Source organism: Triticum dicoccoides, chromosome 7B (genome assembly GCF_002162155.2).
Source record: "Triticum dicoccoides isolate Atlit2015 ecotype Zavitan chromosome 7B, WEW_v2.0, whole genome shotgun sequence".
NCBI lineage: Eukaryota > Viridiplantae > Streptophyta > Magnoliopsida > Poales > Poaceae > Triticum > Triticum dicoccoides.
The window spans coordinates 452,249,754-452,277,583 of record NC_041393.1 but is presented as its reverse complement, the minus strand read 5'-3'; the positions used below and the strand labels follow the sequence as shown (position 1 = coordinate 452,277,583).

General features: G+C 46.3%; 2 protein-coding genes across 4 annotated transcripts; one reads left to right on the top strand and one right to left on the bottom strand.

The window, feature by feature from the left end:
• Positions 1-2,887, bottom strand: LOC119339869 (methionine aminopeptidase 1B, chloroplastic-like). 3 transcript variants are annotated; one of them, XM_037611769.1, is made up of 10 exons: positions 2,702-2,887; positions 2,542-2,629; positions 2,178-2,415; positions 1,869-2,030; positions 1,726-1,770; positions 1,581-1,652; positions 1,423-1,502; positions 887-981; positions 716-763; positions 1-418 (listed from the first exon to the last, which is right to left on the bottom strand). In XM_037611769.1, exons 1-10 carry the CDS (start codon positions 2,760-2,762, stop codon positions 273-275), a joined length of 1,035 nt encoding a protein of 344 aa, XP_037467666.1. In that variant the 5' UTR covers positions 2,763-2,887; the 3' UTR covers positions 1-272. The 3 variants fall into 3 exon arrangements, with proteins under 3 accessions (XP_037467666.1, XP_037467667.1, XP_037467668.1); XM_037611770.1 differs by having other exon boundaries at positions 8-418; positions 1,729-1,770; XM_037611771.1 differs by lacking the exon at positions 716-763 and having other exon boundaries at positions 285-418.
• On the top strand, positions 2,887-27,232 carry LOC119339870 (oxygen-dependent coproporphyrinogen-III oxidase, chloroplastic-like). The gene is made up of 8 exons (XM_037611773.1): positions 2,887-3,300; positions 3,480-3,555; positions 24,538-24,632; positions 24,761-24,844; positions 25,052-25,139; positions 25,222-25,355; positions 25,444-25,542; positions 26,968-27,232. Exons 1-8 carry the CDS (start codon positions 2,914-2,916, stop codon positions 27,034-27,036), a joined length of 1,032 nt encoding a protein of 343 aa, XP_037467670.1. The 5' UTR covers positions 2,887-2,913; the 3' UTR covers positions 27,037-27,232.
• The last annotated feature ends 598 nt before the right edge of the window (positions 27,233-27,830 follow it).

Below are 27,830 nucleotides of genomic sequence, written 5' to 3'. Positions count from 1 at the left end.
GATTTAGCTCTGCCACTAACTATTACCTATCTTGACGTCCTCATGTTTTGAATTTTTGATTTGTACGCGTTTAAAATACTAAAATAGTGATCTAAACGATTTTATATTAGTTTACAGAGGGAGTAGGTTCCAAGGAAACCTCAAAAACAACTTTTTCTTCAATTTTCTCTCTAAAGAAAACTTTTCTTCAATGAGACGGGCCGTCAATGGGCTGAACTCGCTTGTGAACATACGCTCAAACGGTACGCTGACGCACCACCTTTCACCCTCTCTTAACACTTTGTGAGAATCTCTGCGCCGTTGACGGTAACCAGCACCGTATGCTCGAACTGCACGTTGAGGCTGCCATCCACCGTGATGGCGGTCCAGCCGTCGTCCCACACCTTGCACCGTGTGCTCCCCATGGACAGGGTAGGCTCTGCAGGATGAACCATCACAAACCAAACCGCCGGTTAGTCACATATTCACAGTCCTATGTTACTTACATCTATCACGAAAAGCAGACGGAGATCATCAGATCTTGTGACATATCTCAGTTACAGCTACACGCCTACACCACCTATGTCGTCTGACAGAGTCATGTTTCATCCTAAGAGTTTGCCGACTGATGGGAAGAAGGGATCAACCAGACAGAAGCTTTGCATTTGGGCTATTTTGCAGCAGAGACAAATCTGCACATATTGTTATCTTGAAGAAGGCCATGGAAGCGGCTTACCGATTGTGAATGTCTGGCCCGCGACCATGAATCCTGGCTCATAATCATCTATACAAAATGTGTGTTTAGTTGCTGTTTATGAGGACCAGAGCGTTGCCAAAAAATTGCTCATGTGGCTATCTAGCATTTAGTCCATGATCACGGTCAGTGAAAACAGCTAAGGTTACTTACAGGTGTGCCATATGATGGGTTCTGAATGGAAGATCGTCCCAACTCCGTGCCCGATGAAGGGATCGACGCTGTAGCCGTACTTGTTCACATGTTCGCTGAAATCCATTGGAAGTACAAAAATGATCACCAACAATAACACAACAATTACATGCATTGATAATTAAACTGTTTAGATTCTCAAGTGATAAACAGCGTCGAGACATTTTCTGAGGATGCATATGTTTTAAGACAAGTAATATCATCATTAACTGATAAACTGCATCAAGGCATATTCTGAGGATGCATATGTTTAAGAAACGGAAATCCTCGTGAAGCCATTCGAGAAGATAATCTTTGTTAGTGAAAAAACAATAGATGCTGATAATTTGGCTTTCTTCTCATCTGTTTCAGACCCAAACACATGAAAAACGATGTGCTGGCATCTGGTAATATTATATTTGTAAGTCAAATTTAAACAAAAAGCAACTGATTGGTATGGAAATTACCAAAAGCATCATAAAATTCATACTATTGGCCAAAATCTGAGAGAACACCACCTTATTCTCTCTCCAATTGCCTTAAAGCTAACACCATGTTTGCAGGCTGATATGCCCCTCAGCATGCACTCTTCAGTGACCTATTACATCAGACAAGTTCTTCAGGTGCTGTCTGAAACTTATGGTTGGAACTTGGAAGTAATCGGTAGAAACCAGACCTTTACAAGCTGCTTAGTAGGTTCATCGACCTCCCCACACAGATATGTTCTTGAGGTGTCACCATGATATCCCTAGAGCAACACAGTATGTCACACTACACCTCAAAATGTGCTTAATTTATCGTACAAATACAATAGGGCCTACTACATTTAAGTAGACAGTAACATCAATATTGATGATATCCCCATCCTGCAAAGTCAGCAGGAAACAACCATCATTTCTTTTCAGGACAAAGAGGTTGCTAGCAATTGGAGAATCAGATGAAAAAGATACGATCATGTTTCGACCCGTAGTGCGCGTGAGTCAGGAATTCCATGGCAGATGCACTCATTCACCGACGTGCAGACGCTCTTCAGGAACCCGCCGTATCCAAGGGGAGAAGGGTAGGCACCAGCATCAATGATCATCTGATGAACTGCCCTGTCGATTTCATCTGTCGTCACGGAGGGCTGATGGGAACACAGAGATTTCATAATTTGATATTAGTGGATATGAACAATCCATTGCAGAATACAGAAGAAAACTAACAAACTATATGATGAAATATTAGAGTGTTTGCCACAAGAAGATGTGGCTTCTTTGTAATGCAGCATTACCTTCACCATTGTTCCTGCATACTGAAGAACTCGGGCAGCAAGCTCGCATGCGGCTCTCATATGAACGATGCTCTCACGGTCATGCATTTGCCGATCGGGATTTACATCTGGCAGACGATCGGTACCATCGTAAGGCGGTTGGCGGATGTGCTCGGGCACCGGGAGGCGTGGACTGACCTTGCCGCGCGTAAGTGGTTCCCTTCCCTTTACTTGTTCAGAGCCATGGGTCTCTGCAACCCTTCAGTTTCAACAGTTAACAGGTGTTCATGATTCATGGCACCAATGAAATGGAAAGAAAAAAAAATCTGCATTTTTTTTTAAATCATGGTTCATGGCACCAAGGTAGCATTGGATTGGATTGTACCCGCAGATCGCCGTTCTGTTGGCTTCCCCGCATTTGCAAGATTCTCGTGTTGCTACCGCATGGAAATGCTTCTGGAGAATAGCCTTACCTGAGAAGATTCTTGTGATCAGACTAGGGGTCGGCGGGAATTATGAGATTCCCAGCAAGAGCGCGCACGGACCTGAACGGCGGCAGGGGGAGGAGGGGAACAGCGGCGGCGGAGGTGACACGAGGAGCTTCATCGCGGGTCGCCGTCGCCGCAATGTACGCAGGCGGAGTTGCCAATCGCACTGGCTGGTGGGAGATAAGACGAGTCCACGTGGAGGGGGCGTACTGGCTGGTGGACTCGCCTTGAAATCTCGCTCTCACACCGCCCGCAGACCGCAGGTGGACATGGAGCGGGAGACGCCGGAAGCCGCGCCACCGCTGACATTTCTCCGCGGGGAGGAGGCGTCGTCGGGGTCTTCGTCGGCGCGCGCGCGGTTCGAGCGCCTGATCCGGCGGGTGCAGGCGGAGGTGTGCGCGGCGCTCGAGGCAGTCGAGGAGGGCAGCGGCGGCGGTGGCGTGGTGTTTCGGGAGGACGCGTGGACGCGCCCGGGCGGGGGCGGCGGTATCAGCCGCGTGCTGCAGGGCGGCCGCGTGTTCGAGAAGGCCGCCGTAAACGTGTCCGTCGTCTACGGAGTCATGCCCCCAGACGCGTACCGCGCGGCGAGGCCCGACGCGGCGGCGGGCGCGGAGAAGGCCGGGCCCGTGCCCTTCTTCGCTGCCGGCGTTAGCTCGGTGAGTCTCTGAGAGGCGCCTCCCACCGGCGCTGCCCAAGTTCGCATGTCTCAGCAATCTGTTTGCGTCACCACCATTTCTGTGTAGGAATAGCTACTCCTACAGTACCAATCTTCTTGTGTAATGTGCAATTGCTTCCACGGCCTTATATGATTCTTGTTTTGGCGTCCGAGCTCCAGGTTATCCACCCAAACAATCCCTTCGCGCCAACATTGCATTTCAACTACCGATATTTCGAGACAGAGGCACCGCAAGGTACTACTTGTGCTGGCAAGTGAAATAAGTGGATTTTTGTATTAACAGAATCCAAATCAAATTCAGAGATTACTGCTGGAATTTTGTCCATTTTGGGCCTAGCCCAGTAGCAGTTTCAGAAATTCCTAGTAAATCCTAGAGGCCCACGCAGCCCATTTGTGCAAGGCAAGAGGTGGAACTAAAGTTTAGTCCCACATTGCTAGTTTAGAGGGAGTTGGACCTCTTTATAAGGTAGGCTCCTTCCCCACTTGTATGAGCATGAAAACAAGAGGGAAATCCACGCGCGCTCCTCCTCCGCCGCCCGCCTCGCCGCGGCGCGGCAATGAGCCGAGCTTGTACCCTTCGGCTGCTCCTCCTCTCGCCTCCTTCTCTTGCGCCTATAAAAGGGAGGTCGCTCCTCTCTGCTGCTACGATCTTCTCCATCCCGGCTTAAGCCTCCGAAACCACACTCTTTGAGTATTGTACGGGAGAAGGGTGATAAGGTTTTTGGGGAGCGCTCCGCGCGACTACTGGCTGCTTCATCACGGACGATCCGGTCGCCAATGACTACGTCCACGACCTCCTGGACGACATGGCAGGCGAGGACACCGACCCCAAGTCCAGCGATTCTGTTGCTGCTGTGCCGTACGTGTTCTTCTCCTTTCTGTTAGAAGTCCTGCTACAGTTCTTGGCTCTAGTTTCTGTCCTACGTACGCTCTGCGCGACTACTGGCTGCTTCATCACGGACGATCCGGTCGCCAATGACTACTTCCCCGACGTCCACGACCTCCTCGACGACATGGCAGGCGAGGACACCGACCCCAAGTCCAGCGCTTCTGTTGCTATTGTGTCGTACGTGTTCTTCTCCTTTCTGTTAGAAGTCCTGCTACAGTTCTTGGCTCTACTTTCTGTCCTACGTATGTTAGGTTCTATGTCGTATAAGCAACTTCATCTAGTGACTGTTCTAGATGTGTTTACCTCAAGTTCATATATGCAGACAATGTTTACCTTCTCTCTGTCAGATTGCATGACTTGCTTTATATTTGCTATTTTAGTCATGTTTTATCTACTATTTCTGTTAATAAAATCATTCGGTAAATTGCTCATATTTCCAACAATCCAAAAACCTTCTTATAGGCAATTTACCTCGAATGGTTTTGATGCTTCCATGAGACCTCCTGTGTTTGAGGGTATCCACTAGAAGAGGTGGCGCGTGAGAGCAGTCTTATGGTTTCAAACTATGAGTTGCTATGACGCCACTCTTGGCAAATCTGAAGGAGAGCAAGATGCCCAACAAGCACAAGCTTTTCAGAAAATGGATACCTTGTTTAAGGCTGCTCTCTTGAGTGTTCTTGGTGAGAACATAGTTGATGCTTATGCGACAATTGACAATGGAAAAGATATGCGGGACGCACTCGAGGCCAAGTTTGAGGTCTCGGATGCCGGCACTGAGCTGTACATCATGGAGCAATTCTATGATTATAGGATGACTGAAGAGCGCTCCGTGGTTGAGCAGGCTCACGAGATACAGTCATTTGCTAGAGAACTTGAGCACTTCAATTGTATCCTACCGGACAAGTTTGTTGCCGGGGGTATCATCACTAAGCTTCCTCCTTCGTGGAGGAACTTTGCTACCTTACTGAAGCATAAGAGACAGGAGTTTTCCATCCCCGATCTCATTGGTACTCTTGATGTGGAAGAAAAGGCGAGAGCAAAGGACACACGTGCTCGAGGTATTGAGGGAGGATCTAGTGCCAATCTGGTACAGAAGAAAAACTTCCAGCCCCACAAGTTCAAGAACAAGGGCAAGTTTGATGGTAAAGGAAAGTTTGATGGGAAGAACAAGGTTGTGCAGCACACGAACTTCAAGAATAAGAATGACAAGAAAAAAGGTGATTGCCATGTGTGTGGAGATCCTGATCATTGGGCTCCTAGTTGCCCCAATCGCTATGACAAGCGTCATCCTGGGAAAGGCGGCAAGACCGCTAATGTTGTCATCAGACAGAGACATTGACATGAAGGATGCTGGGTATGGTATATTTCCCACTATTCTTTCAGTATGTCATTCTCCTGATTGGTTGATTGACACGGGTGCTAATGTGCATGTATGCGGTGATATTTCCATGTTTTCGTCTTATCATACCGTAGGGACTTCAACCATGCTGATGGGCAACGGTTCAAGTGCTTCTGTTCGTGGTGTTGGCACGGTCGATCTGAAGTTTACTTCGGGGAAGATCGTGCGGCTGAAGAACGTGCATTATGTCCCCTCCGTCAATAAAAATCTTGTTAGCGGATCTCTTCTGTGTAGAGATGGCTATAAGCTTGTCTTTGAGTCGAATAAATTTGTAATATCCAAGTACGGAACCTTTGTTGGTAAAGGCTATGAGTCAGGAGGCCTGTTTCGTTTATCCTTATCAGACGTTTGCAATGAAGTTGTTAATCATATTTGCAACAATAGTGAATCAAATATGTGGCATTCACGACTTTGTCATGTTAACTTTGGTTGCATGTCGCGACTAGCGAAGTTGAACTTAATCCCTAGTTTCACCATCGTTAAGGGATCTAAGTGTCAAGTGTGTGTGCAAGCTAAGCAACCTCGTAAATTTCACGTGACTGCGGAGACGAGAAATCTTGCACCACTAGAACTTATACATTCAGATCTATGTGAAATGAATGGTGTTTTGACAAAAGGTGGAAACAAATATTTCATGATGTTAATTGATGACTCCACTAGATACTGCTGTGTGTATCTTCTGAAATCTAAGGATGAGGCTTTGAATTTTTTTCAAGATCTATAAAGCTGAAGTGGAAAATCAACTTGATCGAAAAATCAAGAGGCTTCGGTCCGACCGTGGTGGAGAGTATTTTTCCAATGAATTTGATGTTTTTTGTGCGGAACATGGTATAATCCATGAGAGGACGCCTCCCTACTCACCTCAGTCAAATGGGGTGGCCGAAAGAAAGAACCGTACTCTAACTGATTTGGTTAACATCATGTTAGACACATCGGGTCTCTCCATGGCATGGTGGGGGGAGGCGATATTGACAGCATGTCATGTCCTAAATCGAGTTCCCACAAAGAACAAAGAGATAACTCCATTCGAGGAATGGGAGAAGAAAAGGTTAAAACTCTCTTATCTGCGAACATGGGGTTGTTTGGCGAAAGTCAATGTTCCAATTCCAAAGAAGCGGAAACTTGGACCAAAGACTGTGGATTGTGTTTTCTTGGGATATGCTTTTCATAGCATTGGCTATAGATTCTTGGTTGTAAAATCTGAGGTACCTGACATGCATGTCGGTACGATCATGGAGTCGAATGATGCGACTTTCTTTGAAGATATATTTCCCATGAAGGATATGGCTACCTCTTCTAATCAGGAGATGCCTAGTTCATCGAATCAGGAACCAGTTACAATTACTGAACCTGCCATTACGATGGAACACTTTGAAAGTCCTGTGGAGGAGAACAATGAAGTTCCTATTAGGAGCAAGAGACAGAGGACTGCAAAGTCCTTTGGTGATGATTTTCTTGTGTATCTCATAGATGACACTCCCAGTTCTATTTCAGAGGCCTATGCATCTGAAGATGCTGACTACTGGAAGGAAGCAGTTCGTAGCGAGATGGATTCCATCTTGGCGAATGAAACTTGGGAGATAACTGATCGTCCTTATGGGTGCAAACCTATACGATGCAAATGGGTATTCAAGAAGAAGCTTAGGCCTGATGGTACTATTGAAAAGTACAAGGCTCGGCTCGTGGCTAAGGGTTATACCCAAAAGGAAGGTGAAGATTTCTTTGATACTTACTCACCTATGGCTCGACTGACCACTATTCGAGTTCTACTTTCACTAGCTGCCTCACATGGTCTTCTCGTTCATCAAATGGATGTTAAGACTGCTTTCCTAAATGGAGAGTTGGATGAGGAAATTTATATGGAACAACCAGATGGATTTGTAATAGATTGTCAGGAAGGGAAAGTGTGCAAGTTGCTGAAGTCTTTGTATGGACTCAAGCAAGCACCCAAACAATGGCATGAGAAGTTCGAAAGAACTTTAATAGCTGCAGGCTTTGTTTTGAACGAAGCTGACAAATGTGTGTACTATTTCCATGGTGGGGGCAAGGGAGTTATGCTTTGCTTGTATGTTGATGACATAATGATTTCCGGAACAAATCTGAATGTTATTAAGGAGGTCAAGGATTTCCTATCTCGCTGTTTTGAGATGAAGGATTTAGGAGTGGCTGATGTCATTCTGAACATCAAGTTGTTGAGAGATGATGATGGTGGGATTACATTGCTTCAATCTCACTATGTGGAAAAGATCTTGAGTCGCTTTGGCTATAGTAACTACTGTTGGAAATATGCCCTAGAGGCAATAATAAATTAGTTATTATTATATTTCCTTGTTCATGATAATCGTTTATTATCCATGCTATAATTGTATTGATAGGAAACTCAGATACATGTGTGGGTACATAGACAACACCATGTCCCTAGTAAGCCTCTAGTTGACTAGCTCATTGATCAATAGATGGTTACGGTTTCCTGACCATGGACATTGGATGTCATTGATAACGGGATCACATCATTAGGAGAATGATGTGATGGACAAGACCCAATCCTAAGCCTAGCACAAAGATCGTGTAGTTCATATGCTAAAGCTTTTCTAATGCCAAGTATTTTTTCCTTAGACCATGAGATTGTGCAACTCCCGGATACCGTAGGAATGCTTTGGGTGCACCAAACGTCACAACGTAACTGGGTGACTATAAAGGTGCACTACAGGTATCTCCGAAAGTGTCTGTTGGGTTGGCACGAATCGAGACTGGGATTTGTCACTCCGTGTAAACGGAGAGGTATCTCTGGGCCCACTCGGTAGGACATCATCATAATGTGCACAATGTGACCAAGGGGTTGATTACGGGATGATGTGTTACGGAACGAGTAAAGAGACTTGCCGGTAACGAGATTTGACAAGGTATCGGTATACCGACGATCGAACCTCGGCCAAGTACAATACCGCTAGACAAAGGGAATTGTATACGGGATTGATTGAGTCCTTGACATCGTGGTTCATCCGATGAAATCATCGTGGAACATGTGGGAGCCAACATGGGTATCCAGATCCCGCTGTTGGTTATTGACCGGAGAACGTCTCGGTCATGTCTGCATGGTTTCCGAACCCGTAGGGTCTACACACTTAAGGTTCGATGACGCTAGGGTTATAAAGGAAGTTTGTATGTGGTTACCGAATGTTGTTCGGAGTCCCAGATGAGATCCCGGACGTCACAAGGAGTTCCGGAATGGTCCGGAGGTAAAGATTTATATATGGGAAGTCCTGTTTTGGTCACCGGAAAAGTTTTGGGTTATATCGGTAACGTACCGGGACCACCGGGAGGGTCCCGGGGGTCCACCAAGTGGGGCCACAGGCCCCGGAGGGCTGCATGGGCCAAGTGTGGGAGGGGACCAGCCCCAGGTGGGCTGGTGCGCCCCCCACAAGGGCCCAAGGCGCCTAGGGTTTGGGGAGGGGGCTCCTCCACCTTGCTTGGGGGGCAAGTTTCCCCCTCTCCCCCCCTTGGCCGCCTCCCTAGATGGGATCTGAGGCTGCCGCACCCCTTGGGGTGGGAACCCTAGAGGGGGCGCAGCCCCCTCCCCTCCCCCTATATATAGTTGAGGTCTAGGGGCTGCCCAACATACGAGAACCTCTCCCTCTTGGCGCAGCCCTACCTCTCTTACTCCTCCTCTCCCGCGGTGCTTGGCGAAGCCCTGCTGGACTGCCACACTCCTCCATCACCACCACGCCGTTGTGCTGCTACTGGATGGAGTCTTCCTCAACCTCTCCCTCTCACCTTGCTGGATCAAGGCATGGGAGACGTCACCGGGCTGTACGTGTGTTGAACGCGGAGGTGCCGTCCGTTCGGCACTAGGATCTCCGGTGATTTGGATCACAGCAAGTACGACTCCTTCAACCCCATTCTCTTGAACACTTCCGCTTAGCAATCTACAAGGGTATGTAGATGCACTCTCCTTCCCCCTCGTTGCTGGTTTCTCCATAGATAGATCTTGGTGACACGTAGGAAAATTTTGAATTTCTGCTACGTTCCCCAACAGTGGTATCAGAGCTAGGTCTATTGCGTAGATCCTTTGCACGAGTAGAACACAAAGTAGTTGTGGGCGTTGATTTTGTTCAATATGCTTACCGTTACTAGTCCAATCTTGTTTCGACGGTATTGTAGGATGAAGCGGCCCGGACCGACCTTACACGTACTCTTACGTGAGACAGGTTCCACTGACTGACATGCACTTGGTGCATAAGGTGGCTAGCGGGTGCCAGTCTCTCCCACTTTAGTCGGAACGGATTCGATGAAAAGGGTCCTTATGAAGGGGAAATAGCAATTGACATATCACGTTGTGGTTTTGCGTAGGTAAGAAACGTTCTTGCTAGAAACCCATAGCAACCACATAAAACATGCAAACAACAATTAGAGGACGTCTAACTTGTTTTTGCAGGGTATGCTATGTGATGTGATATGGCCAAGAAGAATGTGATGAATGATATGTGATGTATGAGATTGATCATGTTCTTGTAATAGGAATCACGACTTGCATGTCGATGAGTATGACAACCGGCATGAGCCATAGGAGTTGTCTTTATTTATTGTATGACCTGTGTGTCATTGAACAACGCCATGTAATTACTTTATTTTATTGCTAACCGGTAGCCATAGTAGTAGAAGTAATAGTTGGCGAGACAACTTCATGAAGACACGATGATGGAGATCATGATGATGGAGATCATGGTGTCATGCCGGTGACGATGATGATCATGGAGCCCCGAAGATGGAGATCAAAAGGAGCAAAATGATATTGGACATATCATGTCACTATTTAATTGCATGTGATGTTTATCATGTTTATGCATCTTATTTTCTTAGAACGACGGTAGTAAATAAGATGATCCCTCATTAAAATTTCAAGAAAGTGTTCCCCCTAACTGTGCACCGTTGCGAAAGTTCGTCGTTTCTAAGCACCACGTGATGATCGGGTGTGATGGATCCTTACGTTCACATACAACGGGTGTAAGCCAGATTTACACACGCGAAACACTTAGGTTAACTTGACGAGCCTAGCATGTACTGACATGGCCTCGGAACACAAGAGACCGAAAGGTCGAGCATGAGTCGTATAGTAGATACGATCAACATGAAGATGTTCACCGATGATGACTAGTCCGTCTCACGTGATGATCGGACACGGCCTAGTTGACTCGGATCATGTAATCACTTAGATGACTAGAGGGATGTCTATCTGAGTGGGAGTTCATAAGATGAACTTAATTATCCTGAACATAGTCAAAAGATCTTTGCAAATTATGTCGTAAGCTCGCGCTTTAGTTCCACCATTTTAGATATGTTCCTAGAGAAAATATAGTTGAAAGTTGACAGTAGCGATTATGCGGACAATAGAAAGCTTATGTCCTTAATGCACCGCTCAGTGTGCTAAACCCCAAACGTCGTTTGTGGATGTTGCGAACATCGGACATACACGTTTTGATAACTGCGTGATAGTTCAGTTAAACGGTTTAGAGTTGGGGCACCAAAGACGTTTTTGAAACATCGCAGAACATATGAGATGTTTCGAGGGCTGAAATTGGGATTTCAGGCTCGTGCCCACGTCAAGAGGTATAAGACCTCCGACGATTGTCTTAGCCTGCAAACTAAGGGAGAAAAGCTCAATCGTTGAGCTTGTGCTCAGATTGTCTGAAGTGCAACAATCACTTGAACCGAGTGGGAGTTGATCTTCCAGATGAGATAGTGATGTTTCTCCAAAGTCATTGCCACCAAGCTGCTAGAGCTTCTTGATGAACTATAACATATCAGGAATAGATATGATGATCCTTTAAGTATTCGCGATGTTTGACACCGCGAAAGTAGAAATCAAGAAGGAGCATCAATTGTTGATGGTTGGTGAAACCACTAGTTTCAAGAAGGGCAAGGGCAAGAAGGGATACTTCATGAAACGGCAAATCAGCTACTGCTCTAGTGAAGAAACCCAAGGTTGAACCCAAACCCGAGACTAAGTGCTTCTGTAATAAGGGGAACAGCCACTGGAGCAGCATTACCCTAGATACTTGGTAGATGAGAAGGCTGGCAAGGTCGATAGAAGTATATTGGATATACATTATGTTAATGTGTACTTTACTAGTACTCCTAGTAGCACCAGGGTATTAAGATACCGGTTCGGTTGCTAAGTGTTAGTAACTCGAAATAAAAGAGCTACGGAATAAACGGAGACTAGCTAAAGGTGAGCTGACGATATGTGTTGGAAGTGTTTCCAAGTTTGATGTGATCAAACATCGCACGCTCCCTCTACCATCAAGATTAGTATTAAACCTGAATAATTGTCATTTGGTGTTTGCGTTGAGCATAGACATGATTGGATTATGTCTATCGCAATACGGTTATTCATTTAAGGAGAATAATGCACCTAAAGGAATGGTTTATTGAATCTCGATCGTAGTGATACACATTTTCATGCCAAAAGATATAAGATAGTAATGATAGTACCACTTACTTGTGGCACTACCATGTAAGTCATATTGGTATAAAACGCATGAAGAAGCTCCATGTTGATGGATCTTTGGACTCACTCATTTTTGAAAAGTTTGAGACATGCGAACCATGTCTATTGGTGTATACGCATGAAGAACCTCCATGCAGATGGATCGTTTGGACTCACTTGATTTTGAATCACTTGAGATATGCAAATCATACCACATGGGCAAGATGACTGAGAAGCCTCGTTTTCAGTAAGATGGAACAATATAGCAACTTGTTGGAAGTAACACATTTTGATGTGTGCAGTCCAATGAGTGCTGAGGCATGCAGTGAATATCGTTATGTTCTTACTTCACAGATGATTCGAGTAGATGTTGAGTATATTTACTTGATGAAACACAAGTCTGAATTATTGAATAGTTCAAGTAATTTCAGAGTGAAGTTGAAGATCATTGTGACAAGAGGATAAAATGTCTATGATATGATCATAGAAATGAGTATCTGAGTTATGAGCTTTGGCATGCAATTAAGACATTATGGAAATTGTTTCACAATTAATACCGCCTGGAACACCATAGTGTGATGGTGTGTCCGAACATCATAGGTGCACCCTATTGGATATGGTGCATACCATGATGTCTCTTATCGAATTACCACTATCATTCATGGGTTAGGCATTAGAGACAACCGCACTCACTTTAATAGGGTACCACATAATTCCGTTGAGACGACACCATTTGGAGAAACCTAAGTTGTCGTTTCTTAAAAGTTTGGGGCTGCGACGCTTATGTGAAAAAGTTTCAGGTTGATAAGCTCGGACCCAAAGCGGATAAAATGCATCTTCATAGGACACCCAAAACAGATGGGTATACCTCCTAATTCAGATCCGAAAGCAATAGGGATTGTTTCTTGAATCGGGTCCTTTCTCGAGGAAAGGTTTGTCTCGAAAATTGAGTGGGAGGATGGTGGAAACTTGATGAGGTTATTGAACCATCACTTCAACAAGTGTGTAGCAGGGCACAGGAAGTTGTTCCTGTGGCGCCTACACCAATTGAAGTAGAAGCTTATGATAGTGATCATGAAGTTTCGGATCAAGTCACTACCGTACCTCGTAGGGTGACAAGGATGCGTACTACTTCAGAATGGTACAGTAATCCTGTCTTGAAAGTCATGTTGCTAGACAACAATGAACCTACGAGCTGTGGAGAAGCGATGGTGGGCCCAAATTCCGACAAATGGTTAGAAGCCATGAAATCCGAGATAGGATCCATGTATCAGAACAAAGCATGGACTTTGGTGGACTTACCGAATGATCGGCAAGCCATTGAGATAAATGGATCTTTAAGAAGAAGACGGACGTGGATGGTAATGTCACCATCTATGAAGCTCGACTTGTGGCGAAGAGTTTTTCACAAGTTCAAGGAGTTGACTACGATGAGATTTTCTCATCCGTAGCGATGCTTAAAGTCCGTCGGAATCATGTTAGCATTAGCTGCATTTATGAAGTCTGGCAGATGGATGTCAAAACGAGTTTCCTTACCAGTTTTCGTAAGGAAAGGTTGTATGCAATACAATCAGAAAGGTTTTGTCGATCCTAAGGATGCTAAAAGGTATGCAAAGCTCTAGCAATCCTTCTAAGGACTGGAGTAAGCATCTCGGAGTTGGAATGTGCACTTTGATAAGATGATCAAAGATTTTGGGTTTATACAAAGTTTATGAGAAACTTGTATTTCCAAAGAAGTGAGTGGGAGCACTATAGAATTTCTGATGAGTATATGTTGTTGACATATTGTTGATCAGAAATGATGTAGAATTTCTGGAAAGCATATAGGGTTATTTGAAAGGTGTTTTTCAATAGAAAACCTGGATTAAGCTACTTGAACATTGAGCATCAATATCTATGAGGATAGATCAAAAACGCTTAATGGTACTTTCAAGTGAGCGCATACCTTGACATGATCTTGAAGGGGTTCAAGACGGATCAGTCAAAGAAGGAGTTCTTGCCTGAGTTGTAAGGTATGAAGTTAAGAGTTAAAGCTCGACCACGGCAGAAGAGAGAGAAAGGACGAAGGCCGTCCCCTATGCTTCAGGCGTAGGCTCTATAGTATGCTATGCTGTGTACCACACCAGAAGTGTGCCTTGCCATGAGTCAGTCAAGAGGTACAAGAATGATCCAGGAATGGATCATTGGACAGCGGTCAAAATTGTCCTTGGAGTAAATAAGGACATGTTTCTCGATTATGGAGGTGATAAAGAGTTCAGCGTAAAGGTTTACGTCGATGCAAGCTTTAACACCTATCCGAATAACTCTGAGTAGTAAACCGAATACGTATAGTGGAGCAACCATTTGGAATAGCTCCAAGTGGAGCGTGGAAGCAGCATTTACAATATGACCTAGAGATTTGCAAAGTACACACGGATCTGAATGTTGCAGACCCGTTGACTAAAACCTCTCTCACAAGCAGAACATGATCAAACCCCAGAGCTCATTGAGTCTTAATCACATGATGATGTGAACTAGTTTAGTGACACTAGTAAACTCTTTGGATGTTGGTCACATGGTGATGTGACATGTGAGTGTTAATCACATGGCGATGTGAACTAGATTATTGACTCTAGTGCAAGTGGGAGACTGTTGGAAATATGCCCTAGAGGCAATAATAAATTAGTTATTATTATATTTCCTTGTTCATGATAATCGTTTATTATCCATGCTATAATTGTATTGATAGGAAACTCAGATACATGTGTGGGTACATAGACAACACCATGTCCCTAGTAAGCCTTTAGTTGACTAGCTCGTTGATCAATAGATGGTTACGGTTTCCTGACCATGGACATTGGATGTCATTGATAACGGGATCACATCATTAGGAGAATGATGTGATGGACAAGACCCAATCCTAAGCCTAGCACAAAGATCGTGTAGTTCGTATGCTAAAGCTTTTCTAATGTCAAGTATTTTTTCCTTAGACCATGAGATTGTGCAACTCCCGGATACCGTAGGAATGCTTTGGGTGTACCAAATGTCACAACGTAATTGGGTGACTATAAAGGTGCACTACAGGTATCTCCGAAAGTGTCTGTTGGGTTGGCACGAATCGAGACTGGGATTTGTCACTCCGTGTAAACGGAGAGGTATCTCTGGGCCCACTCGGTAGGACATCATCATAATGTGCACAATGTGACCAAGGGGTTGATCACGGGATGATGTGTTATGGAACGAGTAAAGAGACTTGCCGGTAACGAGATTGAACAAGGTATCGGTATACCGACGATCGAATCTCGGGCAAGTACAATACCGCTAGACAAAGGGAATTGTATACGGGATTGATTGAGTCCTTGACATCGTGGTTCATCCGATGAGATCATCGTGGAACATGTGGGAGCCAACATGGGTATCCAGATCCCGTTGTTGGTTATTGACCGGAGAACGTCTCGGTCATGTCTGCATGGTTCCCGAACCCGTAGGGTCTACACACTTAAGGTTCGATGACGCTAGGGTTATAAAGGAAGTTTGTATGTGGTTACCGAATGTTGTTCGGAGTCCCGGATGAGATCTCGGACGTCACGAGGAGTTCCGGAATGGTCCGGAGGTAAAGATTTATATATGGGAAGTCCTGTTTTGGTCACCGGAAAAGTTTCGGGTTTTATCGGTAACGTACCGGGACCACCGGGAGGGTCCCGGGGGTCCACCAAGTGGGGCCACAGGCCCCGGAGGGCTGCATGGGCCAAGTGTGGGAGGGGACCAGCCCCAGGTGGGCTGGTGCGCCCCCCCCACAAGGGCCCAAGGCGCCTAGGGTTTGGGGAGGGGGCTCCTCCACCTTGCTTGGGGGGCAAGTTTCCCCCTCTCCCCCCCTTGGCCGCCTCCCTAGATGGGATCTGAGGCTGCCGCACCCCTTGGGGTGGGAAACCTAGAGGGGGCGCAGCCCCCTCCCCTCCCCCTATATATAGTTGAGGTCTAGGGGCTGCCCAACATACGAGAACCTCTCCCTCTTGGCGCAGCCCTACGTATCTTACTCCTCCTCTCCCGTCGTGCTTGGCGAAGCCCTGCTGGACTGCCACGCTCCTCCATCACCACCAAGCCGTTGTGCTGCTGCTGGATGGAGTCTTCCTCAACCTCTCCCTCTCACCTTGCTGGATCAAGGCATGGGAGACGTCACCGGGCTGTACGTGTGTTGAACGCGGAGGTGTCGTCCGTTCGGCACTAGGATCTCCGGTGATTTAGATCACGGCGAGTACGACTCCTTCAACCCCGTTCTCTTGAACGCTTCCGCTTAGCAATCTACAAGGGTATGTAGATGCACTCTCCTTCCCCCTTGTTGCTGGTTTCTCCATAGATAGATCTTGGTGCACGTAGGAAAATTTTGAATTTCTGCTACATTCCCCAACAACTGCAAGCCCTCTCCAACACCATATGATGCTAGCGTGCTGCTTCGAAAGAATCGAAGAATTGCTAGAGATCAATTGAAGTATTCTCAGATTATTGGCTCGCTTATGTACTTAGCCAGTGCTACAAGACCTGACATCTCTTTTGCTGTTAGCAAGCTGAGCCGGTTTGTCTCAAAACCAGGAGATGTGCATTGGAAAGCTCTAGAGAGAGTTTTGCGTTATTTGAAAGGCACTGTGAATTATGGAATTCACTACACTGGGCACCCAAAGGTGCTTGAAGGGTATAGTGACTCAAACTGGATCTCACATGCTGATGAGATAAAGGCCACGAGCGGATATGTGTTCACTCATGGAGGTGGCGCTGTTTCTTGGAAGTCTTGCAAGCAGACCATCTTAACGAGGTCAACTATAGAAGCAGAACTCACAACACTAGATACAGCTACGGTCGAAGCAGATTGGCTTCGCGGGCTCTTGAATGACTTGCCGGTTGTTGAGAAACCTGTACCGGGTATCCTTATGAACTGTGAAAATCAAACTGTGATCACGAAAGTGAACAGCTGTAAGGATAACATGAAGTCATCAAGACACGTTCAGAGAAGGTTAAAGTCTGTCAGAAAAATGAGAAACTCCGGAGTTATTGCATTGGATTAAATCCAAACGTCTAAAAATTTGGCAGATCCTTTCACTAAGGGTCTATCACGTAATGTGATAGATAATGCATCGAGGGAGATGGGTATGAGACCCACAATATGAGTTGTTCACAGTGGTAACCTATTCTTTGTGATCGGAGATCCCGTGAATTAGATGTGGAAGACAAGCTGTTGGTCAACTGGGAGGAGAGTATCCTTACTATTAAAAATACCACTACATGAAGATGCAATACTCTCCTAATCTACATGGCAGGTTGATGTATATCTTCATGTGTTCTAAGTGGCTCTTTGAAGCAAAGATGTTGTCCTGCAGAACATCTTTTGAAGAACACACCTATATGAGTCTGATTGTCAAATGTCGCAATCTATGAGAGTAGGGTTCTCTCTAGTAAACTCATGAAAGGTCACGGAGTATGACGCATAAGCTCCACCCGCGGGGAAGACCCACGGTAGCCACGTATCGGTCAAAGCTTTATGTGAAGCTAGATTCGCAGAAAACTTGCAGTTCAAGGCCCAGTCCACTGTTCAAGTTGCTTACTAGTGTAGCATAGAGTTCTAGGTGGAAGTTCAACTTAACAGTCTCCACTGCAGTACCGGTATATAAAACAGTGTTTTGGAACCAAAGGCAAATTTTGTGTGCCTCTGGGATCTGGTGGGGGATTGCTGGAATTTTGTCCATTTTGGGCCTAGCCCAGTAGCAGTTTCAGAAATTCCTAGTAAATCCTAGAGGCCCACGCAGCCCATTTGTGCAAGGCAAGAGGTGGAACTAAAGTTTAGTCCCACATTGCTAGTTTAGAGGGAGTTGGACCTCTTTATAAGGGAGGCTCCTTCCCCACTTGTATGAGCATGAGAACAAGAGGGACATCCACGCGCGCTCCTCCTCCACCGCCCGCCTCGCCACGCCACGCCTCGTCACGACGCGCCGCGGGTTGCGGGAAAGAGCCGAGCCGATGTCTAAATTTTTGCCATGCACTAGGGTATACGAAAGGTCAATCGGGAGATGGGAAGTTTTTGTTGTAGTGGAGATTAAATGCGAACGCTGCACCCTTCGGCTGATGTCTGTTAGTTTCACCTCTCTTGGTCCCTTCAGCTCCCGGCGCTGCCCTCTCGCCTCCTTCTCTTGCGCCTATAAAAGGGAGGTCGCTCCTCTCAGCAAGACGCACCAGAACTACTTCTTCCTCTCGCCACCGGTTCCTGAGCACTGCGTTGCTGCTATGATCTTCTCCATCCCGGCTTGCGGCGTGCACCGCAGGTCGGGACAGTAGGCCTCCGAAACCACACTCTTTGAGTCCTGTACGGGAGAAGGGTGATAAGGTTTTTGGGGAGCGCTCTGCGCGACTACTGGCTGCTTCATCACGGACGATCCGGTCGCCAACGACTACTTCCCCGACGACGACTTCTTCCCCGACGTCCACGACCTCCTCAACGACATGGCAGGCGAGGACACCGACCCCAAGTCCAGCGCTTTTGTTGCTGCTGTGCCGTACATGTTCTTCTCCTTTCTGTTAGAAGTCCTGCTACAGTTCTTGGATCTAGTTTCTGTCCTACGTATGTTAGGTTCTATGTCGTATAAGCAACTTCATCTAGTGACTGTTCTAGATGTGTTTACCTCAAGTTCATATATGCAGACAATGTTTACCTTCTCTCTGTCAGATTCCATGACTTGCTTTATATTTGTTATTTTAGTCATGTTTTATCTACTATTTCTGTTAATAAAATCATTCGGTAAATTGCTCATATTTCCAACAATCCAAAAACCTTATTATAGGTAATTTACCTCGAATGGTTTTGATGCTTCCATGAGACCTCCTATGTTTGAGGTTATCCACTATAAGAGGTGGCGCGTGAGAGCAGTCTTATGGTTTCAAACCATGAGTTGCTATGACGCCACTCTTGGCAAACCTGAAGGAGAGCAAGATGCCCAATAGGCACAAGCTTTTCAGAAAATGGATACCTTGTTTAAGGCTGCTCTCTTGAGTGTTCTTGGTGTGAACATAGTTGATGCTTATGCGACAATTGACAATGGAAAAGATATGTGGGACGCACTCGAGGCCAAGTTTGGGGTCTCGGATGCCGGCACTGAGCTGTACATCATGGAGCAATTCTATGATTACAGGATGACTGAAGAGCGCTCCGTGGTTGAGCAGGCTCACGAGATACAGTCATTTGCTAGAGAACTTGAGCACTTCAATTGTATCCTACCGGACAAGTTTGTTGCCGGGGGTATCATCACTAAGCTTCCTCCTTCGTGGAGGAACTTTGCTACCTTACTGAAGCATAAGAGACAGGAGTTTTCCGTCCCGGATCTCATTGGTACTCTTGATGTGGAAGAAAAGGCGAGAGCAAAGGACACACGTGCTCGAGGTATTGAGGGAGGATCTAGTGCCAATCTGGTACAGAAGAAAAACTTCCAGTCCCACAAGTTCAAGAACAAGGGCAAGTTTGATGGTAAAGGAAAGTTTGATGGGAAGAACAAGGCTGTGCAGCACACGAACTTCAAGAAGAAGAATGACAAGAAGAAAGGTGCTTGTCATGTGTGTGGAGATCCTGATCATTGGGCTCCTAGTTGCCCCAATCGCTATGACAAGCGTCATCCTGATAAAGGCGGCAAGAGCGCTAATGTTGTCACCAGACAGAGACATTGACATGAAGGATGCTGGGTATGGTATATTTCCCACTATTCTTTCAGTATGTCATTCTCCTGATTGGTTGATTGACACGGGTGCTAATGTGCATGTATGCGGTGATATTTCCATGTTTTCATCTTATCAGACCGCAGGGACTTCAACCGTGCTGATGGGCAACGGTTCAAGTGCTTCTGTTCGTGGTGTTGGCATGGCCGATCTGAAGTTTACTTCGGGGAAGATCGTGCGGCTGAAGAACGTGCATTATGTCCCCTCCGTCAATAAAAATCTTGTTAGCGGATCTCTTCTGTGTAGAGATGGCTATAAGCTTGTCTTTGAGTTGAATAAGTTTGTAATATCCAAGTATGGAACCTTTGTTGGTAAAGGCTATGAGTCAGGAGACCTGTTTCGTTTATCCTTATCAGACGTTTGCAATAAAGTTGTTAATCATATTTGCAACAATAGTGAATCAAATGTGTGGCATTCACGACTTTGTCATGTTAACTTTGGTTGCATGTCGCGACTAGCAAAGTTGAACTTAATCCCTAGTTTCACCACCGTTAAGGGATCTAAGTGTCAAGTGTGTGTGCAAGCTAAGCAACCTCGTAAATCTCACGTGACTGCGGAGACGAGAAATCTTGCACCACTAGATCTTATACATTCAGATCTATGTGAAATGAATGGTGTTTTGACAAAAGGTGGAAAGAAATATTTCATGACATTAATTAACGACTCCACTAGATACTGCTACGTGTATCTTCTGAAATCTAAGGATGAGGCTTTGAATTTTTTCAAGATCTATAAAGCTGAAGTGGAAAACCAACTTGATCGAAAAATCAAGAGGCTTAGGTCCGACCGTGGTGGAGAGTATTTTTCCAATGAATTTGATGCTTTTTGTGCGGAACATGGTATAATCCATGAGAGGACGCCTCCCTACTCACCTCAGTCAAATGGGGTGGCTGAAAGAAAGAATCGTACTCTAACTGATTTGGTTAACGTCATGTTAGACACATCGGGTCTCTCCAAGGCATGGTGGGGGAGGCGATATTGACAGCATGTCATGTCCTAAATCAAGTTCCCACAAAGAACAAAGAGATAACTCCATTCGAGGAATGGGAGAAGAAAAGGTTAAAACTCTCTTATCTGCGAACATGGGGTTGTTTGGCGAAAGTCAATGTTCCAATTCCAAAGAAGCAGAAACTTGGACCAAAGACTGTGGATTGTGTTTTCTTGGGATATGCTTTTCATAGCATTGGCTATAGATTCTTGGTTGTAAAATCTGAGGTACCTGACATGCATGTCGGTACGATCATGGAGTCGAATGATGCGACTTTCTTTGAAGATATCTTTCCCATGAAGGATATGGCTACCTCATCTAATCAGGAGATGCCTAGTTCATCGAATCAGGAACCAGTTACAATTACCGAACCTGCCATTTTGATGGAACACTTTGAAAGTCCTGTGGAGGAGAACAATGAAGTTCCTATTAGGAGCAAGAGACAGAGGACTGCAAAGTCCTTTGGTGATGATTTTCTTGTGTATCTCATAGATGACACTCCCAATTCTATTTCAGAGGCCTATGCATCTGAAGATGCTGACTACTAGAAGGAAGCAATTCGTAGCGAGATGGATTCCATCTTGGCGAATGAAACTTGGGAGATAACTGATCGTCCTTATGGGTGCAAACCTATAGGATGCAAATGGATATTCAAGAAGAAGCTTAGGCCTGATGGTACTATTGAAAAGTACAAGGCTCGGCTCGTGGCTAAGGGTTATACCCAAAATGAAGGTGAAGATTTCTTTGATACTTACTCACCTGTGGCTCGACTGACCACTATTCGAGTTCTACTTTCACTAGCTGCCTCACATGGTCTTGTCGTTCATCAAATGGATGTTAAGACTGCTTTCCTAAATGGAGAGTTGGATGAGGAAATTTATATGAAACAACCAGATGGGTTTGTAATAGATGGTCAGGAAGGGAAAGTGTGCAAGTTGCTGAAGTCTTTGTATGGACTCAAGCAAGCACCCAAACAGTGGCATGAGAAGTTCGAAAGAACTTTAACAGCTGCAGGCTTTGTTGTGAATGAAGCTGACAAATGTGTGTACTGTCGCCATGGTGGGGGCGAGGGAGTTATGCTTTGCTTGTATGTTGATGACATATTGATTTTCGGAACAAATCTGAATGTTTTTAAGGAGGTCAAGGATTTTCTATCTCGCTGTTTTGAGATGAAGGATTTAGGAGTGGCTGATGTCATTCTGAACATCAAGTTGTTCAGAGATGATGATGGTGGGATTACATTGCTTCAATCTCACTATGTGGAAAAGGTCTTGAGTCGCTTTGGCTATAGTGACTGCAAGCCCTCTCCAACACCATATGATGCTAGCGTGCTGCTTCGAAAGAATCGAAGAATTGCTAGAGATCAATTGAAGTATTCTCAGATTATTGGCTCGCTTATGTACTTAGCCAGTGCTACAAGACCTGACATCTCTTTTGCTGTTAGCAAGCTGAGCCGGTTTGTCTCAAAACCAGGAGATGTGCATTGGAAAGCTCTAGAGAGAGTTTTGCGTTATTTGAAAGGCACTGTGAATTATGGAATTCACTACACTGGACACCCAAAGGTGCTTGAAGGGTATAGTGACTCAAACTGGATCTCAGATGCTGATGAGATAAAGGCCACGAGCGGATATGTGTTCACTCATGGAGGTGGCGCTGTTTCTTGGAAGTCTTGCAAGCAGACCATCTTAACGAGGTCAACTATGGAAGCAGAACTCACAGCACTAGTTACAGCTACGGTCGAAGCAGATTGGCTTCGCCGGCTCTTGAATGACTTGCCGGTTGTTGAGAAACCTGTACCGGGTATCCTTATGAACTGTGACAATCAAAATGTGATCACGAAAGTGAACAGCTCTAAGGATAACATGAAGTCATCAAGACACGTTCAGAGAAGGTTAAAGTCTGTCAGAAAAATGAGAAACTCCGGAGTTATTGCATTGGATTATATCCTAACGTCTAAAAATCTGGCAGATCCTTTCACTAAGGGTCTATCACGTAATGTGATAGATAATGCATCGAGGGAGATGGGTATAAGACCCACAATATGAGTTGTTCATAGTGGTAACCTATTCTTTGTGATCGAAGATCCCGTGAATTAGATGTGGAAGACAAGCTGTTGGTCAACTGGAAGGAGAGTATCCTTACTATTAAAAATACCACTCCATGAAGATGCAATACTCTCCTAATCTGCATGGCAGGTTGATGTATATCTTAATATGTTCTAAGTGGCTCTTTGAGGCAAAGTTGTTGTCCTGCAGAACATCTTTTGAAGAACACACCTATATGAGTCTGATTGTCAAACGTCACAATCTATGAGAGTAGGGTTCTCTCTAGTAAACTCATGAAAGTTCACGGAGTATGACGCATAAGCTCCACCCGCGGGGAAGACCCACGGTAGCCACGTATCGGTCAAAGCTTTATGTGAAGCTAGATTCGCAGAAAACTTGCAGTTCAAGGCCCAGTCCACTGTTCAAGTTGCTTACTAGTGTAGCATAGAGTTCTAGGTGGAAGTTCAACTTAACAGTCTCCATTGCAGTACCGGTATATAAAACAGTGTTTTGGAACCAAAGGCAAATTTTGTGTGCCTCTGGGATCTGGTGGGGGATTGCTGGAATTTTGTCCATTTTCGGCCTAGCCCAGTAGCAGTTTTAGAAATTCCTAGTAAATCCTAGAGGCCCACGCAGCCCATTTGTGCAAGGCAAGAGGTGGAACTAAAGTTTAGTCCCACATTGCTAGTTTAGAGGGAGTTGGACCTCTTTATAAGGGAGGCTCCTTCCCCACTTGTATGAGCATGAGAACAAGAGGGACATCCACGCGCGCTCCTCCTCCGCCGTCCGCCTCGCCACGCCACGCCACGCCACGCCACGCCACGACGCGCCGTGGGTTGCGGGTTGCGGGTTGCGGGAACGAGCCGATGTCTAAATTTTTGCCACGCACTACAGGTATACGAAAGGTCAATCGGGAGATGGAAAGTTTTTGCTGTAGTGGAGATTAAATGCGAACGTTGCACCCTTCGGCTGCTGTCTGTTCGTTTCATCTCCCTCGGTCCCTTCAGCTCCCGGCGCTGCCCTCTTGCCTCCTTCTCTTGCGCCTATAAAAGGGAGGTCGCTCCTCTCAGCAAGACGCACCAGAACTACTTCTTCCTCTCGCCACCGGTTCCTGAGCACTGCGTTGTTGCTACGATCTTCTCCATCCCGGCTTGCGGCTTGCACCGCAGGTCGGGACAGTAGGCCTCCGAAACCACACTCTTTGAGTCCTGTACGGGAGAAGGGTGATAAGGTTTTTGGGGAGCGCTCTGCGCGACTACTGGCTGCTTCATCACGGACGATCCGGTCGCCAACGACTACTTCCCCGACGACGACTTCTTCCCCGACGTCCACGACCTCCTCGACGACATGGCAGGCGAGGACACCGACCCCAAGTCCAGCGCTTCTGTTGCTGCTGTGCCGTACATGTTCTTCTCCTTTCTGTTAGAAGTCCTGCTACAGTTCTTGGCTTTAGTTTCTGTCCTACGTATGTTAGGTTCTATGTCGTATAAGCAATTTCATCTAGTGATTGTTCTAGATGTGTTTACCTCAAGTTCATATATGCAGACAATGTTTACCTTCTCTCTGTCAGATTGCATGACTTGCTTTATATTTGCTATTTTAGTCATGTTTTATCTACTATTTCTGTTAATAAAATCATTCGGTAAACTGCTCATATTTCCAACAATTACTGCTGCATATGCTCCTGGGGCACCCAGGCAGTGGTGGTTTGGAGGTGGTACTGACTTGACACCGTCGTACATCATCGAAGAGGATATCAAACATTTTCATTCTGTATGACATCTTGCTTCTGCTATTATCTTGGCTAAAATCATACTACTATGATCCAAGGCCATTTGACACTTCTCTGTTGCTGTCTACTTTGTTCGATAACCTTTTTAGGTTTTGTTGTACACTTTTAGGTTCAAAAACAAGCATGCGATAAGTTTGATCCAACATTCTACCCAAGATTCAAAAAATGGTGCGATGATTATTTCCATGTCAAGGTTAGTTTGACCTGTGCTCGTTTAGTAAATCTTTTGGGTGATTAGTCTGTACAATGTCTCCGAATTAGGTGACATGATCCAGACATCTGAAAAGTGAGATCAGGCTTGCTAGTCTTATGAATATCCCGCAATGTGTAGTTTGTCCTGCACTGTCTCGTGTTTTTTCCAGAGATAATCATGGAGATGATTACTTCCCTGTGACTGCAGCATCGTGGTGAACGCCGTGGGGTGGGTGGAATATTCTTTGATGATCTCAGTGACCATGATCAAGAAACTCTTCTTGACTTCGTGACAGGTATCAATAGATAGAACTCTGAATTTGGGTCCTTTTCTACCATCTTCTGAAATGCTAAGGCGCCTGCCTTCCTTCCCTGCAGACTGTGCGGCCTCTGTAATTCCTGCATACATCCCCATGGACCCCATCATAGAATGTCGGAAAGATACCCCATTTACAGAAGACCACAGGGCATGGCAGCAGCTACGGAGAGGTCGCTATGTGGAATTCAACCTCGTAAGTGCTCCGACATGGCCACGGTCATCATGCTTGTTAGTACAGTATTAGCGTTACTCTGGTTCTTAACTTTTTGCTCCTTGCGAAGGTCTACGATCGTGGCACCACATTTGGCCTCAAAACTGGAGGAAGGATTGAGAGTATCCTTGTTTCCCTCCCTCTGACCGCACGGTGGGAGTATGATCATGTAAGTTAAGATGCTCTGTTACTGTTATATAACTCTGATAAACACATAATTTTGATCCCCGCAAAAAAAAATACACAAACTTTTTGAGGTTGTACTGTTTAAAGGCGCTGCAATATTTAAAGGGCGACGCTAGGCGCCGGTGCGCCGGCCCAAACGGTTCGGCCGGTCCAGGCCCAGCCGTCCGATGCGCGAGCCTGGACCGTCGGATCTGTGCGAGATCCCGTCTTCTCCAGCACCCATCGTCAACCTCCCGCGCGGGGGAAAAGGAGAAGGAAGGAGAGCGCCGCCCCCGCACGCGAGCCGCACCACTAGCCTTCCCGCGCTGCGCTTGCAACCTCTTCCCCGCCGTTCGCATCCCTCATCACCGTCTGTCGTGTTCCTTGCAACTCCTCGCCATGGCGGGTCGCCGCTTCCACATCACGCCTATGTAGCACCGGCCAACAGCGGTTGCACCTCGCCGCCCCCATGGTTGCAACACCAGGCGCCCTCGCCGACCCTCGCCGCCTGGTGCATGCCGCTCGCATCGGCGCCGTATCTCTGGTCGCCACTTCCATCTGTCGCCATTGAAGCAAAAAAACTCACCGGTGGAAGCTTTGCAGGTTGCCGGTTGCAACAAAATCAGAGCTGCGGGGGTTGGTTGAAGCAAAATCGACAAACGCTTCCAGCAAAATTGAACACCCGTTCCAGCTTTTGTTTGGTTGGTTGTAACATTTCACGGCGTCGTCGGCGAGGGTGTCAAGAGCTCCGGTAGGCGGTTGAAGCAAAATTGAAAAACGCTTCCAGCAAACGTGAATGCCCGTTCCAGCTTTTGTTTTCGCCGGTTACAACATTTTACACTTGAAAAACATCTGGTTGTAGCAAAAAAAGTCAGGCGCCATCACCGCCGGCGACGCTCGTTGTCGTCCTGGTTGCAACAAAATCAAGCGTCGGTGCTAGCTTCCTCAAGACCGGTTGCGGCAAAAACGCAGCATCGTTGTCGGCGGAGGAGCGGGGTGGGGTGGGGGTGGGGACGGAGCGCTGGGAGGCGGCGGTGGAGGCACGCAGCTTGGCCAGCGGCGAACGGAGGGTGAGCTCGCGGCATTGAGGTGAAAAAGGGGAGATTGGATCGGGGGAGGAGGAAGGATGGTTACATGGGCCCACAAAAAAAGGAGGTGCGGCCCACTATGCTCGCGCTGGGCGCGTGATGAGGCGTGCGACCGGCCGAAGCTTCGGCCGGTGCACCGTCTTGGAACGTTTCCCATATTTAAAATCTTCAAATTATTCTGAAAATAAAAGGTTTTCAGTTTTAAATAGTTTGGAAAGATTGATTTGACACGTTAATTGATAGACTCGTAGTGTGTTGTGATGCATCTTTTGATTGGGTCAGGTAAATTTTGTTACAGCAGTGGCATTTTGTCAAGTTTACTCACGACCATTTGTATGCAGAAACCGCAAGAAGGGACTGAAGAATGGAAACTTCTCGACGTGTGCATCAATCCAAAGGAATGGATCTGATTGGTTGGAACTGGAAGTGCTTGCTCTCCAATTTTGAAGCGTCTTCTGTGTGTAGATTTTGTGCATTTGCATGGTGCGGTTTGGTCCAGTGAGCTTATCAAGCTTGGAAATTTGTGTTTGGCTGTTTGCTTAATTTTCGCATAAGAAAAAAAAAACATGGTCTTGTTCCTTCCAATAGAAACCTCCGTTCAAGTGAGATCTCTACTGCTGCAACATAGCAGATCATGACAAAGAAGAGTTTTTTATCTAAAAAGAGGGAAAAGTCCACCGGCCTCTGCCATAATTGATGCACTCAACCTTCTATTATTGCAAAGTTTTAAGATCCAAACACGGGAGGCTCGACCAAGATTTTTCATGTCCTACTCGATGCTGACCAAGGCTTCGAATCACGGAGATCATGTGTTGCAGGGTTCACGTAGGGTCCACGAAAAAGCAACCACCTATCCACAATGGCTTCTGACCACAAAGATCTAGCCTTACTCGAAGTAGATCTCCAGGCTCGTACAAACTTCTTGGATCATTCACTATGTGCCGCCTCACGCGACCGCCTCGTCGGCACCGACCTCTTGAGCGCTGCGGGCGGTGGACCATATCGCGGCCGCCAGGGACCGAATAGGAAGAAGAAACGCCACGGTCAGGGCCGCGGCAACCCGGCTGCTCCTACCCCGCTCGCTCCGGGCTCCTGTGCCGCCCCGGGGCCCATCTCCGGCCTCCCCCGTCCCCCGTGCTTCAATTGCGGGGTGGCGGGCAACTCTCAAGTCAACTGCGTCAACCCTCAGTGCTGCTACATCTGC

Coding starts and splice junctions, on each gene's coding strand:
- LOC119339869 (XM_037611769.1), bottom strand. CDS start 2,762: ATGAAGCTCCTCGTGTCACCTCCGCCGCCGCTGTTCCCCTCCTCCCCC. Junction 2,416..2,541: donor AACAGAACGGCGATCTGCGG/GTACAATCCAAT, acceptor TTGAAACTGAAG/GGTTGCAGAGACCCATGGCT. Junction 764..886: donor ACCCATCATATGGCACACCT/GTAAGTAACCTT, acceptor CATTTTGTATAG/ATGATTATGAGCCAGGATTC.
- LOC119339870 (XM_037611773.1), top strand. CDS start 2,914: ATGGAGCGGGAGACGCCGGAAGCCGCGCCACCGCTGACATTTCTCCGC. Junction 25,140..25,221: donor TCTTCTTGACTTCGTGACAG/GTATCAATAGAT, acceptor CCTTCCCTGCAG/ACTGTGCGGCCTCTGTAATT. Junction 25,356..25,443: donor GCTATGTGGAATTCAACCTC/GTAAGTGCTCCG, acceptor CTCCTTGCGAAG/GTCTACGATCGTGGCACCAC.